We start from the raw sequence: 17241 nt of genomic DNA on the forward strand, positions 1-17241 counted from the left end.
TTCACGCCGTCTCCTCTGAACAGTTGATGTATTTATTATGGATCCCCATTAACTAAGGCAGCAGTTACTCTTCATGGGGTCCAGCAAAATTAAGGCAGTTAAATGTTGAGATGTCTGTTAATTGAACTGAGATTTATTTGGGCTACAATCTGAGGTGTAGATAACTCGAATGAACTTCCTCTGCAGCAGAGGTCACTGGGTCTCCCTTTCCTCTGGCTGTCCTCATGAGAGCCAGTTTCATCATAGCGCTTGATGATTTTTGCGACTGCACTTGAAGAAACTTTCAACGTTCCTGAAATTTTCCAGGTTGACTGACCGTCATGTCTTAATGTAATGATGGACTGTCGTTTCTCTTTACTTAATTTGAGCTGTTCTTGCCATAATATGGACTTAGCCCTGTTTGATAAGACCATCTTCTGTATACCACCCCTACCTTGTCATAACAACTGATTGGCTCAAACGCATTAAGAAGGAATGAAATTCCACCAATTAGGTTTTAACAAGGCACACCTGTTAATTGAAATGCATTCCAGGTGACCACCTCATGAAGCTGGTTGAGGAAATGCCAAGAGTGTGCAAAGCTGTCATCAATGCAAAGGGTGGATACTTTGAAGAATCTAAAATATATTTTGGTTACTACATGATTCCATGTGTTATTTCATAGTTTTGATGAATTCACTATTCTACAATGAAAAATAGTACAAATAAAAACCTGTGTGTACAATCTTTTGACTGGTACTGTATATATAATTGTGCTGATCATAGCCCTCTGTCTCCTGACTTGATGTTTGTCTCTCTTCTTTCATCCCCCCCCCCCCCTCTTCATCTCTTTCCATCTCTCGCTCTTCCTTTCCATCTCTCTCTCCAAAGCTTACCAAACTCCACCAGCTGGCCATGCAGCAGAGCCCTTTCCCCATCGCTCCCAACAACCAGGGTTTCCAAGGTAGGTCACAGAGGAAGGATGGAGACAGGAAGCATTTGATTGACATGTTATTTGTTTATACGGTGCAAAGTTTGCTTTGTAGGTACTGAGTGTTTTTCTGTCTTTAGCTGGGATGGATTCTTCTGCACAAACTAGTTCCCATGAGCTGACCATTCCAAACGATGTAAGTGTCCCCGTCCACCCTTGAATTCTCTTACCTGTTCTCGTTACTTCAGCTGAAGTTTCATGTAAATAATTCAGCCATTTGGTTAGTCTATTTGTCTAATATACTTGTCTGACCTGTGTTCTTAGCAGACACATGTTTAAATCTTCCATTTACAGTGCGTTCGGGAAGTAGTCAGACCCCTTTGACTTTTTCCATATTTTGTTACATTACAGCCTTATTCTAAAATTGATTAAATCCATTTTTTCCTCAATCTACACACAATACCCCATAATGATGGAGAGAACCAGGTTCTTAGAAATGTTGGCAAATTCATAAAAAATAAAAAAATATTTACATAAGTATTCGGACCCATTGCTATGAGATTTGAAATTGAGCTCAGGTGCATCCTGTTTCCATTGATCATCCTTGATGTTTCTACGACTTGATTGGAGTCCACCTGTGGCAAATTAAATTGATTGGACATGATTTGGAAAGGCACACAGCTGTCTATAATGTCCTACAGTTGACAGTTTATGTCAGAGCAAAGACCAAGCCATGAGGTCTAAGGAATTGTCCGTACAGCTCCGAGACAGGATTGTGTCGAAGCACGGGTCTGGGGAAAGGTACCAAAAAATGTCTGCAGCATTGAATGGCCCCAAGAACACAATGGCCTCCATCATTCTTAAATGGAACAAGTTTGGAACCACCAAGAACCCGATGGTCACTCTGACAGCTCCAGAGTTCCTCTGTGGAGATGGGAGAACCTTCCAGAAGGACAGCCATCTCTGCAGCACTCCACCAATCAGGCCTTTTATGTTTGAGTGGCCAGACGGAAGCCACACTTTAGTAAAAGGCACATCACAGCCTGCTTGGAGTTTGCCAAAAGGCACCTAAGGACTGACCATGAGAAACAAGATTATCTGGTCTGATGTAACCAAGATTGAACTCTTTGGCCTGAATGCCAAGCGTCACATCTGGAGGAAACCTGGCACCATCCCTATGGTGAAGCACGGTGGTGGCAGCATCATGCTGTGGGGATGTTTTTCACCAGCATGGACTGGGAGACTAGTCAGTATCGAAGCAAAGATGAATGACGCAAAGTACAGAGAGCCTTGATGAAAAGCTGTTCAGGACCTCAGACAACAACAATGACCCTAAGCACACAGCCAAGACAACACAGGAGTGGTTTTGGGACAAGTCTCTGAATGTCCTTAAGTGACCCGGACTTGAACCCGATCTAACATCCAGAAATGGGTGTGCAGTGACGCTCCACATCCAACCTGACAGAGCTTGAGAGGATCTGCAGCGAGGATCTGCAGAGAATGGGATAAACTCCCCAAATACAGGTGTGCCGAGCTTGAAGCGTTATACCCAAAAAGACTTGAGGCAGTAATTGCTGCCAAAGGTGCTTCAACAAAGTACTGAGTAAAGGGTCTGAATACTTATGTACATGTGAGGTTTCCGTATTTCATTTTTTTTTTAAATACATTTGCAAGATTTTCTAAACCTGTTTTTGCTTGTGTGTGTGGATTGATAAGAAAATAGATTAAGGTTTTAACATAACAAAATGTGGAAAAGGTCAAGGGGTCTGAATACTTTCCGAATGCACTGCATCTCTTGAAGTGGTTGAAATGTCTTGTATTCTCTGACTCGCTCTCGCTTCCCATACTTGCCTCAGTTGATTGGCTGCATCATTGGCCGTCAGGGGGCTAAGATCAATGAGATCCGTCAGATGTCTGGGGCTCAGATCAAGATCGCCAACCAAGTGGAGGGCTCCTCTGACAGGCAGGTTACCATCACCGGCTCCCCTGCCGGCATCAGCCTGGCTGAGTACCTGATCAACGCCAGGTAAGGGACAACACACTGGAACTACTGATATGTCATGGTTCAGAATAAGAGGACTAGACTAGTATGACTGGGAAATCAAAGCAGCGTGTATACAAACGTTAGTTTGTTTTGATTCACCTCGTTTGTTGTGTTGCTGTAGGCTGTCCTCTGAAGCTACTGGACTGGCAGCCAACTGACACGGAGGATCTTCATCAGCACCTGACGTAACCCCCCCTGCTTTTTTACAGAGTCCCTCACTGAAGTTAATGCAAAAACCAAGTATTCTCAACTTACTGTTTTCTCTTTTCCTTTGGTTAAACACCTACATACTCAGTTGTAATTACATCAATGTATTTTATTTATTTATGTTTTTAAATTCCCGTTGCAAATTGTTATTTTGAAAGATATTTTGTTTTTGGTAATTTTTTTGTGTTTTTCTGTTTTGAAATGGGAAAAATCTGAAAAGGCATAATATTTGTCAGATTTCTTACAAACTGTTTTTTAAATACCCAATAATAACATACTAGATGAACTGTTTTTTTCCCCTTACACTTTTATCTGTATTTATTTTTTATTTAATACACACCAGTCCTCGTGTTAGAATTCACTGATATTTGACATTCTTTAAAGCTGAACTTCCAGAACGAGGCATTGTGGGCAATGGGTATACGTGGGGTGTAAATGATGTACTCTTTAAAACAAAAATGTAATGAAAGACAATGTCAGAAAATAATTGAAACGTCTCTCTAAAGTGGGACTATGAGGAGAATTTTTAACTGAATTCTGTGTCACCTCTTATTTGCTGTATAATTATTTTGTCATTCCTGTTTCCATCCTCTTTTTTTTTTATCTGGACATTTTGAGTGTTGTTGTGTACTGGATTCTGATAGGGTTGGGTGGGTGGGGCATGGTAACCCAGAGACAACGGGCTGGAGGGATGGATTTCTTTTCTCAGAAATTACTAAAATAATAATAACATTGGAATATTTGTTTTAAATAGAGAAAATATTTTTTTTAACTGCTGAGGGGGGACTAGGGGCAAAACTCCCCAAAAAGACTTGTGGGTCTTTATATGATCAGACTTGAGGTATTCATTTAAAATAACTAGAAGGAAGATTATATAACTAACACTAGTTTCCTCCTTTGCCTGGGTCAGATTTTATTTTGTATTATTCTTTGCAGGATGAAGAAACATGTTTTTGTGCACGTTTTCAAACTATTGTAGATTTGGGTGCAACTGAATTGTTGAACTTAAATACAGAAATAAAAATGTGTGAAACGCTTAAACTACCTCTGGCTGTAAGCAGTCTTTTTATTTAAAACTTTCCTGGGGTAAACATGAGTAACTTTCCTACTACTAATGTAAAAATAAACTGCCTGAACTCAATGAATAGAAATGGTACAATGTAGTTTTACTTTCTTGTCATACAGGGGTATCACCTAGTCCTAGGGTCTTCAAGGCTACATGTTCCCAAATATAACACACCTGTCACACCTCGAAGATTTACCAATAGTTTATTTTATTGTTCCTCATAATATTTGGATTTTGATATCATTCCTATTTTACAGTTACAATGCGTAAACCTCTATTGCAATTCAAAGGATGCTTACTATTCCACTACGTCTACCAGAGAGTAGTATTCTCTGTTCTGGCTAATTCCTGTGTGATCTTAAAGGGATGTGTGTTCAGAGCTCAGTGGTAGGAGAGTTAAGATCAAAGTATGACTTTAACATTACCAACTGAGGGAGCTATCCATGAAAGAGAACATTTCGGTGAGATTTTCATTCCCCTTTGACATAACTATTTAAGTGCCGACATCAATAATAATAAAAAATATATGGAAATAATACAGGGTAAAAAAGTGTAAACGTTCTCAAATGGATACATCCAAAACTTAAAATAGAAGCATGTGTAGTCATGCATTTGTTCATTGGGCTGCATACTGCTTTTTCTTACATCAGTTCTTGTCTTACACGTAAAATACATTTAGATTTTTGTCATGTGATATCTACATTATTATTAATTTGCATGGGAGAAAAAGGTGAATTGGAAATTAGGCTCCTCCATGAGCAGTGATGGTAAAGTACCAGATGGAACGTTACCAAAGGGGACAGTTTGTATTTCTGAGTATTTTTTTTCTTCCTGAACTGGAGCAGTGGCTATAGGTACTTATATTAACACTTTATCTTAAGTCTATAAAATAAAATAAAAAATCTAAGTCAGATATTAAACTGTCATAACTGCTATCAGTTTATAACAAATCACCTGCATTGTCTTATGAAGGCTTGCTAACTAACAAACCCATATTGCTTTATAAGACACTGGTAGATAACTTGTCATAGCCTGAGCTAAGTTGATGTGACCCCTCATCACATTCAGTCAAGTCCTGCTTTAGAGACTGGCGTATGTAGGCTCTTGTGATGGTTGTTTACTGTAAGGTAGCTGTAGTTCCAGTGTCCAGTGTGTTGGCTCTATGGAGGCCCTGTCTGGGGCGCCTGTGGAGACCCTTGTTGGTGCCCATAATGAGACCCTGATGGAGGTGCACAGGCCCCAGCGATGGGTGGACGACTGGGCTCCCCACTTCCTGACTGGTTAAGTTCAGCGCTGTCGCAGTCCGAGTCGTCGCACAGGGCCTGACTCTGAGGGGTAAAGATGGAGGAGAGAGAGAAATTATGCTAGAGGTAGATGACCGAATCAACTGAAACCTCAGAGTTATGGGAACCGTTAATGTTCCTAGTCTGACATCACTATCGAAGAAGAGATTGCGGTATAAGAAAAAAAACTTCATACTAGAAGTTGTAGATTACAAACTGGTGGTAATGAATGGATCAATTGTAGGTACAAGTACAGTGCCTTCAGAAAGTATTCATACTCGACTTTTTGTAGTGTTACAGCCTGAATTAAATACAGCTGTGAAGTTGGACCCATTCCAAAATGGACCTGAGGCTTTCCCACCTGGACCCCAAATGCATTAATAAAACCATTTAAATACAGAGACCCGTTCCAAACGGACCCGAGGACAACTAGACCCGTTCCGTATAGACATTGTCGGATCCAAAACAGGTCCGAGCCGAGTGAGGGAAGCAGCAGAAAATCATGTTTGATTAACCAGAGCTGGTAAAGCACGATAGGGAGAGAGCAGTGCCGTTCTAGCAAGCGGGGTAGGGGACGTACTGTGTGAGCGAGTGACACGAGAAGCAGCGAGGGAGAGACAGCAACCAACCAAGCCGACTTGCGCAATAGCAGACGAATAACTGCTATAGAGCCCCACAGTGGAGGTGTCATAATACCCATAAAACCTAGCGGTTAAACAGCGAAATGGTTCCAATCGTTTTCCCACCATTCATTTTTCCCATAGGGGATTTTAGAAACGATTAAATTAAGGGCTGTGTTTCGTGTGGCGTGACATTTTGATAACCATGTAAATCTCTCTCAGACAAGGTGACTTTCATAAATATATTCGGCTCCATTTACTCATGTTCGAACATGCTACTTAATTAGTACAAATTTCAAAAAATAATTCCACTTGACATTATGCGGTATTGTTTGTAGGCCAGTGACACAAAATCGCAATTTAATACATTTTTAATGCAGGCTGTAACACAAAATGTGGAAAAGGTCGCAGGGCCCCCGCGATGTCTGAGTAAAGACTATTTTTGCCATGGGGTAGAGAGAAAAAAAGTGCAGTTTTATAGCTAATCTCATGCTATTTTACACATTTTGCTATAAGGCTGACAGAATATTTTGCTGTGTTAGAGCACAGGGATTATTTTCCCCCACAAATATTAGTCTTAATATTTCCAAAATGTTTAATGTATATTTTGATAGACCAAAGTATCAGTTATCATACCAGGTAAAAGAACAACCTCCTTTTCTTTAAAAAAGAAAGAAATGCAATTAACTGGTTTTAACTGCGTCAGACACCATAAAAAGCATGCATGTATTTCTAGATTTAAAACATAAAACAACATTTCTAAAACAAACGTTATCTCTTAGGTCTTGCACAGCAAGTACTTCAATTGTTTAACCTCTACGGAATCCCCCCCCCCCCCCCCCCCCCCCGGTTGAGCTAACGTAGGCTAAGGTGATTAGCATGAGTAACAAACAAGTGACAAACAAAAAATTCCAGGGCATAGACATATCTGATATGGGCAGAAAGCTTCAATTCTTGTTAATCTAACTACACTGTCCAATTTCCAGTAGCTATTACAGTGAAAGAATACCATGCTATTGTTTGAGGAGAGTGCACAATTATGAACTTGAAAATGTATTAATAAAACAATTAGGCACATTTGGGCAGTCTTGATACAACATTTTGAACAGATATGCAATGGTTCATTGGATCAGTCTAAAACTTAGCACATAAAATGCTGCCATCTAGTGGCCAAAATCTAAATTGCGCCTGGGCTGGAATAACACATTCAGGCCCCAGCCATCACAACTGTGATGGAAACAGGAAGTGTAATTTTATAAACGGCGACAGATAATTTGTTCGTTCGACATGGTGGGATCTTTTTGTGTCGGTAAAATGTATTATGTTGGAAACGTCGATGGAAACGCCGTTATGCGCGAATATTGATAAAATAACCATAATTTCAAAGTAAATTTGGAGTCACGTGGTTCTCCCACTACGACTCAGGAGACCATGCAGTTTATAGGCTACATATGAAATAAATTATGATGAATTTCACAGGGTGTGGAAAGTACATGGTTATGAGCTTGATGCTGCTTTCCAATAAATATCGAGGGTCTTATTCTGGTGATATGATGGTCGATGCTTGACTACCGTTTAACAAATACAAATATTCTTGCTCTTATCCATAAGAATCTCATCATGTAGACTAGACAACCCGCACTGGCTACCCGCACTGTATCTGCAAGCTGTTGGCTAGAGCGCAGGCGCCAAGACCGATGTAGGCACATTTGCTATTTAAAGTAACAGATTTGTGACAAAACTATCACGAAAAAGTACATTTTGTATGCACTACGTCATCAGTCCATTTAGTGGAAACATATCACTGGCGGGAAAATGTGCATATTCTCTTTTTGCAGATTCTGGAGTATTTGCTTGAAAATCTGTCGCCAATTGGATGTAAACCTAGCTAGTAATAAAAAACATAATTCAGAATATTGACAAAAATATATATTTTAAGGGGGTTAGCCATCAGAGACGGGTTGACAAGCCACTGACGGATTTGACAACAGATACAGACATAATTTTGCCTCAAAAATTAAAGTTCAATACAAACATTTGTAAAATATGGAAAATTATTAATTTGAAAATCCCAAATAAAAACATAACCTTTCTATCAGATCTTTCAGTACTCTGATGGAGTTGAGTTGACAATAGACAAAAATCTGAAGGATTTGGTGTTTTTCTGACTATTTCTTCAAGTGGTATGCACAGGAGTTGACCACTGGAAACATCTTTGAGGAATTAAAGTTTTGAGAAAAATATTCTTTAAAGTCACAGAGGGATATTGCAAGAAACTACATAAGATAATTTTTCAGCTAATCCATTATTGCAAAAAAATTGGGATGCTTTGCTCTGGACAATGGCATTTCCAAGCATAGAACTGACATGGACATTTATAATATTGAAAGTATTTCAAAAACAAAAACTTTTCCCTTATAAAATTTCCATAAATGTACATTTTAAGCTCAAATAATGGAACTGAATAAAAAACATTTAACTATAAAAAAAGGGATTTTTAAAACTAGGTCAAAGCTCGTGGACCCCCCATCTTGCAGGGGCTGCGGGGGTGTGCACTACGCAAGTGCCAGTATCAGATTGTGTTACCTCATTAGGATTCTGTGCAGCATCTAGCAGGGCCTTGACCTGGCCCAGAGCACTTTTCTTCTCAGACAGCCCGTCAGAGGCCTGCGCCAGGTCCATGTTGTCTGCCGGGAACTCTGACCCCTGCGACAGGAGGTAATCGTTGCGGTCGTACAGACGGTCGTCCGTGTTGGTGCTGACCACGTCCGGCGTGCCACTGTGGGAGTGGTCGGTGGTGTGACCTTCCTCGTCGTCTGACACAGAGAGGTTCTCTGAACTGAAGGTGGACCCCGACTGGCACTGGTTGATGCTGGTCGGACGTCTGGGGAGAACGAACAAGAGAGAAGAGGGAGATAAAAGAAAGGAAGAATCCACTTTTGTTTCAGTTTTGATTAATTCCATAATTAATAGTCATCATACTGCATGTCACTTGCAGATTCATTTATACTAGCAACACAAAACATCTCTGATTGTCATTTTCATAATGGTGTCAAACCCTGTGACTCCTAAAATCATATCACAGATCAATGATGAGACAAAGGTAGATTACGGGTAGTTTTTTGTTTACTGGAGTACAGCAACATTCTCACCGTCTCCGTGGCAACTCCACTTCGCTGTCAACCTCCCCCTCCTCCTCCTCTGAAGACACGCCACGCCTCTGTGGACACAGCCCATAGAACAGAGGGAGTTATGTAAACACATTCACAGAGATGAAAGGAGAGAGTACATACTGAACATGACTAGCTTTTCATTGGGACTGTACCTGTTTGCGTGTGATGGCTGCCCTGTACAGGATAGCTGAGGGGGTGAGGTGCCCTGACGCCACCCGGGGTAACCTCACACCACTCACTCCCTCCTCCTTATCGTCCCCATCGTGGGGCAGGCGTGGGGCACCCAGCACAGACCCCTTCCCGGCGGCCACCCCCCTCCCACATGGCGAGTCTGGGCTGCTAGAGAAGGGGAATGATGCTGCGTCCTCACTGGGCGTGTTGCTATGTGGGGTCGTCTCCGTGAGGGCATCCAGACCCGCCGCGGCCCGCTCGGACCCCCCCAAGCCCGCGGAGGCACTCAGGCTGCCACCCTTCTCCAGCCCCCCAATGATGGTCTCTCCTTTCCCCTGGCCCTCAGCTGCCAGCGTGGTGCATATGAGGTCTGGGCTGGAGGAGGACAGCTGCCTCTGCTGCTGCTCGTGGCCCAGGGCCCGCAAGACTGCGCTGGGGTCCAGGAGCTGCTTAGAGGGTTCCGTGCTGAAGCTGTTGGCCTGGGCAGGGTTGTCCCCGCCAGGGGAGGGTTGAGTGGCCTTCAGGCCAGCCAGGTCCCCGCTGCTGCCCTTGCCAGGTTTGCGGTGGCGGGTCTTGACCCTCCGTGAGCGGCTAGGAGACGTGGAGCCCCTGTTGAGGCAGGAGGGGATGGTGACCTGAATCACGGAGGAATCCATCTTGGGAATGATCACCTCTGACTTGAGGATGTCTGGCCTGTGAGAACAGGATAGAATAGAAAACAATGGTCAGATACATTGTGATATAATCTGATTACACATTTATTTAAAGTGCTTTCAATTGGGTTACATGAGTAAGTTAATTCTGCATTGGGTTCACATTAGAACTACCCTTGCCTCCTATGCTTTTGGCTCTCGGAACTAACGCTCACCTCTTTCCAGAGGGCAGTTTCTGTGGGACGTTTCTCTTCTTGATGAGTTTGTCCATGGAGTTGGAGGAGCTAGTCTGTCTGGAGCTGTGGTGCTTGAAAAGTCCTGGAAACTTCTTATCTAAAGACTGCTCTCTCCTAGGTACACATCAACACGTTTAAAGTTGATTGCATGCGAAATCCAGTAACTACTCTGTTCTACATACTCTATTTCTATTACTTGTATCTTCTATAACTCTAATGACCAAATACTTATTATCCACTTATTTTCAAACACTGCATGTTCAGTATGTCTATATACCATACTAGCTGATATGATTGATGTGCTAAATTAGAATTTTCTATATAAATGATCTGAGAATTTGCTGAACAACTCCACATGCATTGAAGTGCTTTGCCTGACGGATCCACCTACTTGTGTAGCTCTTTCTCTTTGAGCTCCAGCTGCAGCATGACAGCATTGAGCTCCACGTAGAGGTTGTTGGCCCTCTCCAGTTTCCTCTCATAGTGCTCACGGATGTCCAGAGCGTGCCTGAATAGAAAACAGTGCACAAGAAGTGACATCATGTTTACGCATGAAAGAATCCAAATGCTGTGTAACAGAAATGCGCCCTGAGCCTATTTATTTTATATCTTCCCTCCATCTCTTTCTTTCTTTTTTATATCTCCAAAGGTAGATAAAGGAAGGGCAAAGGAACTGGAGCCATTTGATGTTAGTGAAACTGCCTGTCTACGTGACCCTGGACTGCTGTACTGTAGTTACACAGCTCATAACAAGGCACTGGTGGCTTTCTGTTATACAATACTGGCATTGCATCACTTCCAGCAGGTGAAAGAGAAAAGTAACTCTGTCTGTTAGAGTGTTGTGGTACAGACCTGAGCTCCTCTCTGCGTCGGTTGATCAGTTCCTCGTCCAGTCGGTGCAGACAGGTGCCATCAGACTTAATCTTCTCAAAGTGCTGCTTCACCTCCTCCCGCCACTCAGCCTGCCCAACACAGACTTACACACTCTGTGTGTGTGTGTGTGTGTGTGTGTGTGTGTGTGTGTGTGTGTGTGTGTGTGTGTGTGTGTGTGTGTGTGTGTGTGTGTGTGTGTGTGTGTGTGTGTGTGTGTGTGTGTGTGTGTGTGTGTGTGTGTGTGTGTGCGCGTTTGTGTGAATGTGTTTGTTTGTGTATACATTCATTATGTTGTGTGTGTGTGGCATAGTGTACAGTAGGCTACCTGAGACTTGAAGTATGTCTCCTGAGGGGTGGAGAGTACATCAGCTGAGGCTATATCCAGATGGAGGAGGATCTGACGGAAAGAGGGTCTATTTCTGGGTTTACAGTTCCTGCAAAACCAAGGAGTCAGAGACAAGTTTGGTATATCTACTGTATAATCATTATGGATCTACATGGGCCAAGTCTACCTCGGAAAGATTTCAAAGGAAATAATTTCCTTCTATCTATTTCCACTACCTCCTCTCTCCTCTCTCTATTTTCCACCATCCCTCTCTTTCTACCCCTCCTTCCCTCCCTCCCTCCCACCATCCCTTCCTCCATCTCCACTCACCAGCACTGCCTCAGGAGGATTTTGAAGCCATCGGGGCAGCTCTTGGGGATAGGGAGGTTCAGGCTGTTGTTGCCCACCCCCCAGATGATGGCGGAGGAGTCCACATCCTTATAGGGGACCTCCCCGGTCAGCATTTCCCACAACACCACACCAAACGACCTGCAGTTCACAACACTCTTTATATTAGTGATCACTGATCAGAGACGGAATTGCATTGGTCCTCTTTTCTATGGTCAATAAGTTGAATTCCTTCACTTACCAGATGTCCACCTTCTCTGATACGGGTTCATTCCGAATGACCTCTGGGGCCATCCAGGCCACCGTACCAGCGAAAGACATCTTCATGCTCTTATCAATGAGCTCCTTGGAGGTGCCAAAGTCAGAGATCTTCACCAAGTCATCATGTGTAATCAGCATACTGCCATGGATAGAGCAAAAAACTAAATTTTTTTTTTAGATGTTCTTAAGCCAGAAAATATTTTTTTTAAAGAAAGAGCTAATTGATTTACTTTGGGGCCTTCTGGTCTATAGGCAGATGGTTTTGATAGTACCCAGCACAGTGACTCACTTAGGGGACTTGAGGTCTCTGTGGATGATCTTGTGGAGGTGTAGGTAGTTCATGCCCCCGGCAATGCCCATGGCCCAGTCGATGAGTAGGGAGGGGGTGATGTTCCTGCCCGCCCTTAGCACCTCGTACAGCTGGCCCTGTGCACAGTACTCCATCAGAATACAATAGCAGGGAGCCTGGGTGCAGATACCCCTGGGAGAGTGAGACAGGGGTTAGGTGGAATGGGGAGAGGGAGAGAGGAGGCAGAGAAACAAGTATAAAGAAGACAACATTTGAAAAAGTCTGTGTCTGATGATGTCAGTCTTGATGGAGTGCTAGTTACTGCTGGTAAAGGCTACAATAGCTCGGGCGAACAGTTGATATGTTCATATAAATCTCTCCTGTTTTCTTGGGGTCTGGGTCAGGGAGTTTTCCTCACTTGAAGGTGATTATGTTGGGGTGCTTGAGTTTGCGTAGGTGCTTGATCTCCGTCTCCTTGATGTCCCGGACTTTCTTGACAGCCACGTCCTCTCCATGGAACTTCCCCAAGAAGACGGCACCCTGGGCCCCGCTGCCCACCCACTGCAGGTCTGAGATCTCCTCAAACGGAACTTCCCAGGATTCTAAAAACACAACATCAACACAAGGAAACAGTCAGTCACAGGCCATGAGCGGCAGATGGAGAGGACTCCAGGCCAGTAAGCAGACCAGCTGAGAAGTATCATATAAACCTCATCATCTGTTTATATTAGTCTACAGATAGGAAGCTTTCCTGTGAAAAAAGGTACTTTACATCGACAAATTAGTAGGTGTTTTCCCCGTGGTACCATCATAGATACGATTCGATCAATATGCTCAGTGTACAGTACAGTACGATGGCAGTTGGGGAGAGATGTAGAGACAAACAGCTGCACATCTCCCCATATCTAATCTCTCCACCCTCCATCATCTGTCATGAGAGTACATTAGATAGATGAATGACTGAGAATTTGGTCACTGTGAGGAAAGAGAAGCCAGTAGGCGGGATAAGAGAGCCAAGCAGGAGAATTCTTCATGAGAAGTGTTGTGGTCTCCAGGGACCTGCTGCTGTGGAGGCAGCTGCTGGTGTCATCTCTATCTAACTGTGAATAAGTCTAGTGCACAGGTAACGTCAGCAGCATTGTAGGGGGCGTGTAAATAGAAAGTGGGGCATGGTGGCAGGAGAGAGAGATAAACAGAGAGGAAAATGGAAGCCATTTTAGTGATGTACCTCCATAATGAAATTAAGTCAAGTTGAACCTTTATATATAATGCATCACCATGGTGTGCGGATTTACCTCAACATCTTGACTATCTAACATTTCAAGTGACAAAAGATTCGCTGTCGTACATTACATATCCTACGCAGAGTAAAATATCCTGAAGTGTCTCTCATGTATTGGTTAGGTATTCAGTATCTTAAAAGTATACAAACGTCTTTGTTAAACACAGGAGACCTTGTGAAAATTGTGAATTGACATAGAATTGGCTGTTATACTCACTCCACGCACCTTCCTGGTTATGCTTGTGCTCGGTGGAGTAGGCTTTCCCGATCATGGTCCAGACGGGTTTCAGGCAGCCAAACAGCCCCTCCAGGAACCCTCCACTTCCTTGCTGCAGCCGGATGTTGTCTGATTGGCTGTGGATGGCCCCAGCCTCTGAGCTAAGCCCTGCCTCCTCCCCGCCCCCACACTGGCAGGCTTCATGCTCGTGCAACTTCAGCACGCTGTTGTCAAAGTGGGCCGGGGGCCCGTTGCTAGGGGTCGGGCTGCTGCCACAGGTGTGGGGGCACCCCTCATCCCCGCCTGACACAACTGGTGCCCCACCTGTGTCGATGCACAGCACGTTGCGGAGGACACACTGGGTGGGGGTCAGGTCGGTCTCTGGGGTGCAGGCGGGGGGGTCTACATCCAGCCTGCGGAAGGTAGGTTCTGAGATGGGGGTGCTAAAGCCTGAGAGGGAGGGGGCGTGGGGCTCATGGAGGCAGGTCCCACTCATCAGGGGGTCCCACAACACAGTAACCAAGGATGTACAGGAGTAGAGAGGGAGAAGGGGAGGCCTGGATGGAGTGACACAAAGATGAATAGGAGAGGAAAAAGGCAATGAGTCACTATAAATCAGTATAATTCATTGATGCCTAGTCTTTTGGCTGTTTCAGAGCTGTCCATTGATGAAATAGACCTGTATCTAGACTTCTCATTTAAAACAGTGTGTGATGTGTGTTTGGCCTTGTCAGTATGGTACATAGTTGAGGTAAATTATAGATTATTGTAATCAAGTACTATGCAGAATGACTGTCTGTAACAGATGAACCATCAGACAGATGGGCCTTACTTTGCAGGAGAGGAGAGGGAGAAAAAAAAAGAAGAAATCTTACTCTGCCTTTCTTTAAAGAAAACTCCTGTGAGAGCAAGTCAACCATTACGTCCAGTTTCTCCTCAATAAAGACAAAAGCCTCAATTATTCAGCAGACCACATCTTAATATTTATGAATGGGATTGAGGCAGTCAAACAGTAGCCTCTCAAGCCGCCTGATCTTGCACGCTTACATGAATGTTCGCGACAGTGGTAATCAGTCTGGTAATTACAAGGCTAGTCAATGGGGAATAGTTTTATGAATGAACCAAGGACATAGCACTGACTACAAAATAGACCTGACCTTTATCCCCAGGGTGATTCCTGTAGGAGGGTCACCATAGGTCAGGATAGCCTATATCTTGTTTTACACTGTGATGGATATGGATGGTGCACTGCTGGAATCAATAAGGAGTACTATGCCTCTCCTGGTACTGTATGCATTGAATGACACTTATGGTCCTGATACATCCTGATACATGCTTGGCTTGACAGTTTAATGCTGCAAACTATACATATACAATACTGTATGTGTTTCAGTCCTGACATTTTAGTTCTGCAGAATATGACGAAATTGCAACCCTAACCACTGAGGTGCGCGTGTGTGTGTGTGTGTGTGTGTGTGTGTGTGTGTGTGTGTGTGTGTGTGTGTGTGTGTGTGTGTGTGTGTAAGAGGGAGGGAGGGAGAGAGAATTGCCACATGTACCCAATTCACATTACACGGTAGCCCAGCATGAGAACCGCGACTCTCGAGCGAATAGAGAGCGTGAAATGGGAAAAACACTGGGCCTGTGTGAAGGAGCACTTTCTCACACAAGCGCAGGAAGATCAATCTTTAAATAACCACGGATGTGATGATGACAGTCACTAGCATCACAGTCGACGTACGTCAATTAATGCCCGTACGTCAATTAATGTACGAGTCCATGCCAAGTCTAACTGCCGCAGCGTCTGTAGATTTACTGAATTTTGGCACCAACACAAAATATTTCGTAATAGACTATGATGCTGATGCAGAAATATGATTTTTAGTATTAATAGACGAGTATGCATTTTCTGCCAGATTGACCTGGTGGTAGCCTATGCTAATGCGAACAGAGTACATTGCATGAGGCAACGCACCTGAATATCTCATCATAATATTTGATCTAATATAATTAATATAATGACATTCCATTACCTTTCTGCCTGGTTGGTGTCGCGTTCTCGAGTAAGGGGTGGGTTCAGCTTCCTACATGCAATAATGAAGAGCAATCGTCGTTTTTTCCTCTCCGGACTGTCTGTCGTTTTATTGCATGAAAGACCCTTCCCACGAGTTCACGTTATCAGAACGAATCCCAGCTGGCAAATTGTGTTATCAATAACCGGGGACCCATGGAACGTGAGGCGCGCAGGGTTGGGTGAGGGAGGGAGCTGTCTCCTTCCCAGTGCTGAATTGACGTCACGGAGTTGCAAACCCACAAGGGGGCGTGAATATCGCCCCCACAAAACTGTACAGTGGTTTCCATCTTTTCAGCAAAGTTTAATCAACTGTCTTCGTGTCATGTCTGTTCCACTGACTACTTAGTTATGTCTTCGGAAATCTCTAAATTACACACACAATTAATGGTTCAAATGTGGTATAGCTAATCATTTTTCCACCAAGGTCTACACACCATGCATGCACTCATCAAAACGGCATTTGAATTGCAAACAACCAGCACGTTTTTACAGATTGCTTATTTCATCCATGTCTTGAAACAAACAGCACCTATGTGAACTGCGAACAGAAGTTGGATGTAATGCCACTATTTATCCGATAGATGAAAGCAGAGTATTCACCTCTGGGCAAAGTATGTCCGCGTTGTGGAAATTCGCCGTATTGTATGCCTTCTACAGGCCTCCGTAGTTTATGAATCCAGCACGGCGGGATTTGTTAACTGACCGATCTGTTTGAAGCTGCTGTAAACCTAGCTACATTTTTACAGGAAAATAAAGGTAACAACAGTACATGGACAATGTACCACTACATGGATAACTGTGTAGTTGTATTTTGTAATTGTCGGTCTATCTAGCTTGCTAAGTAGTTAGCAAGTCTAAAGCGTCAATCCAATCTAGCTAGCCAAGCATGCTAGATGGCTAACTTAAACTATTTAGCTAACGTTAGTGACTAGCTAGCTAATTTAGCTAGCATCTGGATGTGATAGCTGAATGTTGAGCTACTAAATGTGATGTCTTTTTCAGGAGTAATGTGGTTATGATGTGTTCCTTGGCTCTGTTCCCCCGTCCGCTGCCCGGCTATGGAGAGACTTCTCAATACGACGAGTCCAACACAGATCCAGCAGTCTGGTTTGGGGTGGGCGGGCGGGCTATCATATCAATGCCAATCCTTGTACTAGTCACCACAAACTTGAGTTACCAAAAACAGTTTGTCACTGTTTATATATATGT

At 43.5% G+C, this 17241-nt stretch overlaps 2 protein-coding genes across 9 annotated transcripts in view; one reads left to right on the top strand and one right to left on the bottom strand.

The window, feature by feature from the left end:
* The window catches only part of LOC129861158 (poly(rC)-binding protein 2-like), a 28291-nt gene extending 24086 nt beyond the window's left edge, over positions 1-4205 (top strand). For all 6 annotated transcript variants that reach the window (XM_055932331.1, XM_055932325.1, XM_055932328.1 and 3 more), the window contains 4 exons: positions 871-943; positions 1051-1106; positions 2767-2936; positions 3076-4205. In XM_055932331.1, the coding sequence (XP_055788306.1) occupies positions 871-943; positions 1051-1106; positions 2767-2936; positions 3076-3112 (336 nt within the window). In that variant the 3' untranslated portion in view covers positions 3113-4205. The remainder of the gene's footprint in view (positions 1-870; positions 944-1050; positions 1107-2766; positions 2937-3075) is intronic.
* Positions 4206-4414: 209 nt separating this feature from the next.
* On the bottom strand, positions 4415-16278 carry LOC129861157 (mitogen-activated protein kinase kinase kinase 12-like). 3 transcript variants are annotated; one of them, XM_055932323.1, is made up of 14 exons: positions 15992-16278; positions 13968-14515; positions 12878-13061; positions 12460-12651; positions 12151-12309; positions 11892-12050; positions 11562-11670; positions 11216-11325; positions 10755-10871; positions 10343-10477; positions 9456-10167; positions 9283-9350; positions 8717-9014; positions 4415-5555 (listed from the first exon to the last, which is right to left on the bottom strand). In XM_055932323.1, the coding sequence occupies exons 2-14, from the start codon at positions 14452-14454 to the stop codon at positions 5388-5390; spliced, it is 2898 nt and encodes a 965-aa protein (XP_055788298.1). In that variant the 5' UTR covers positions 14455-14515; positions 15992-16278; the 3' UTR covers positions 4415-5387. The 3 variants fall into 3 exon arrangements, with proteins under 3 accessions (XP_055788298.1, XP_055788297.1, XP_055788299.1); XM_055932322.1 differs by having other exon boundaries at positions 13959-14515; positions 15992-16277; XM_055932324.1 differs by lacking the exon at positions 10343-10477 and having other exon boundaries at positions 13959-14515.
* Between the last annotated feature and the right edge of the window lie 963 nt (positions 16279-17241).

Source organism: Salvelinus fontinalis, chromosome 8 (assembly GCF_029448725.1).
Source record: "Salvelinus fontinalis isolate EN_2023a chromosome 8, ASM2944872v1, whole genome shotgun sequence".
Classification (NCBI taxonomy): Eukaryota; Metazoa; Chordata; class Actinopteri; order Salmoniformes; family Salmonidae; genus Salvelinus; species Salvelinus fontinalis.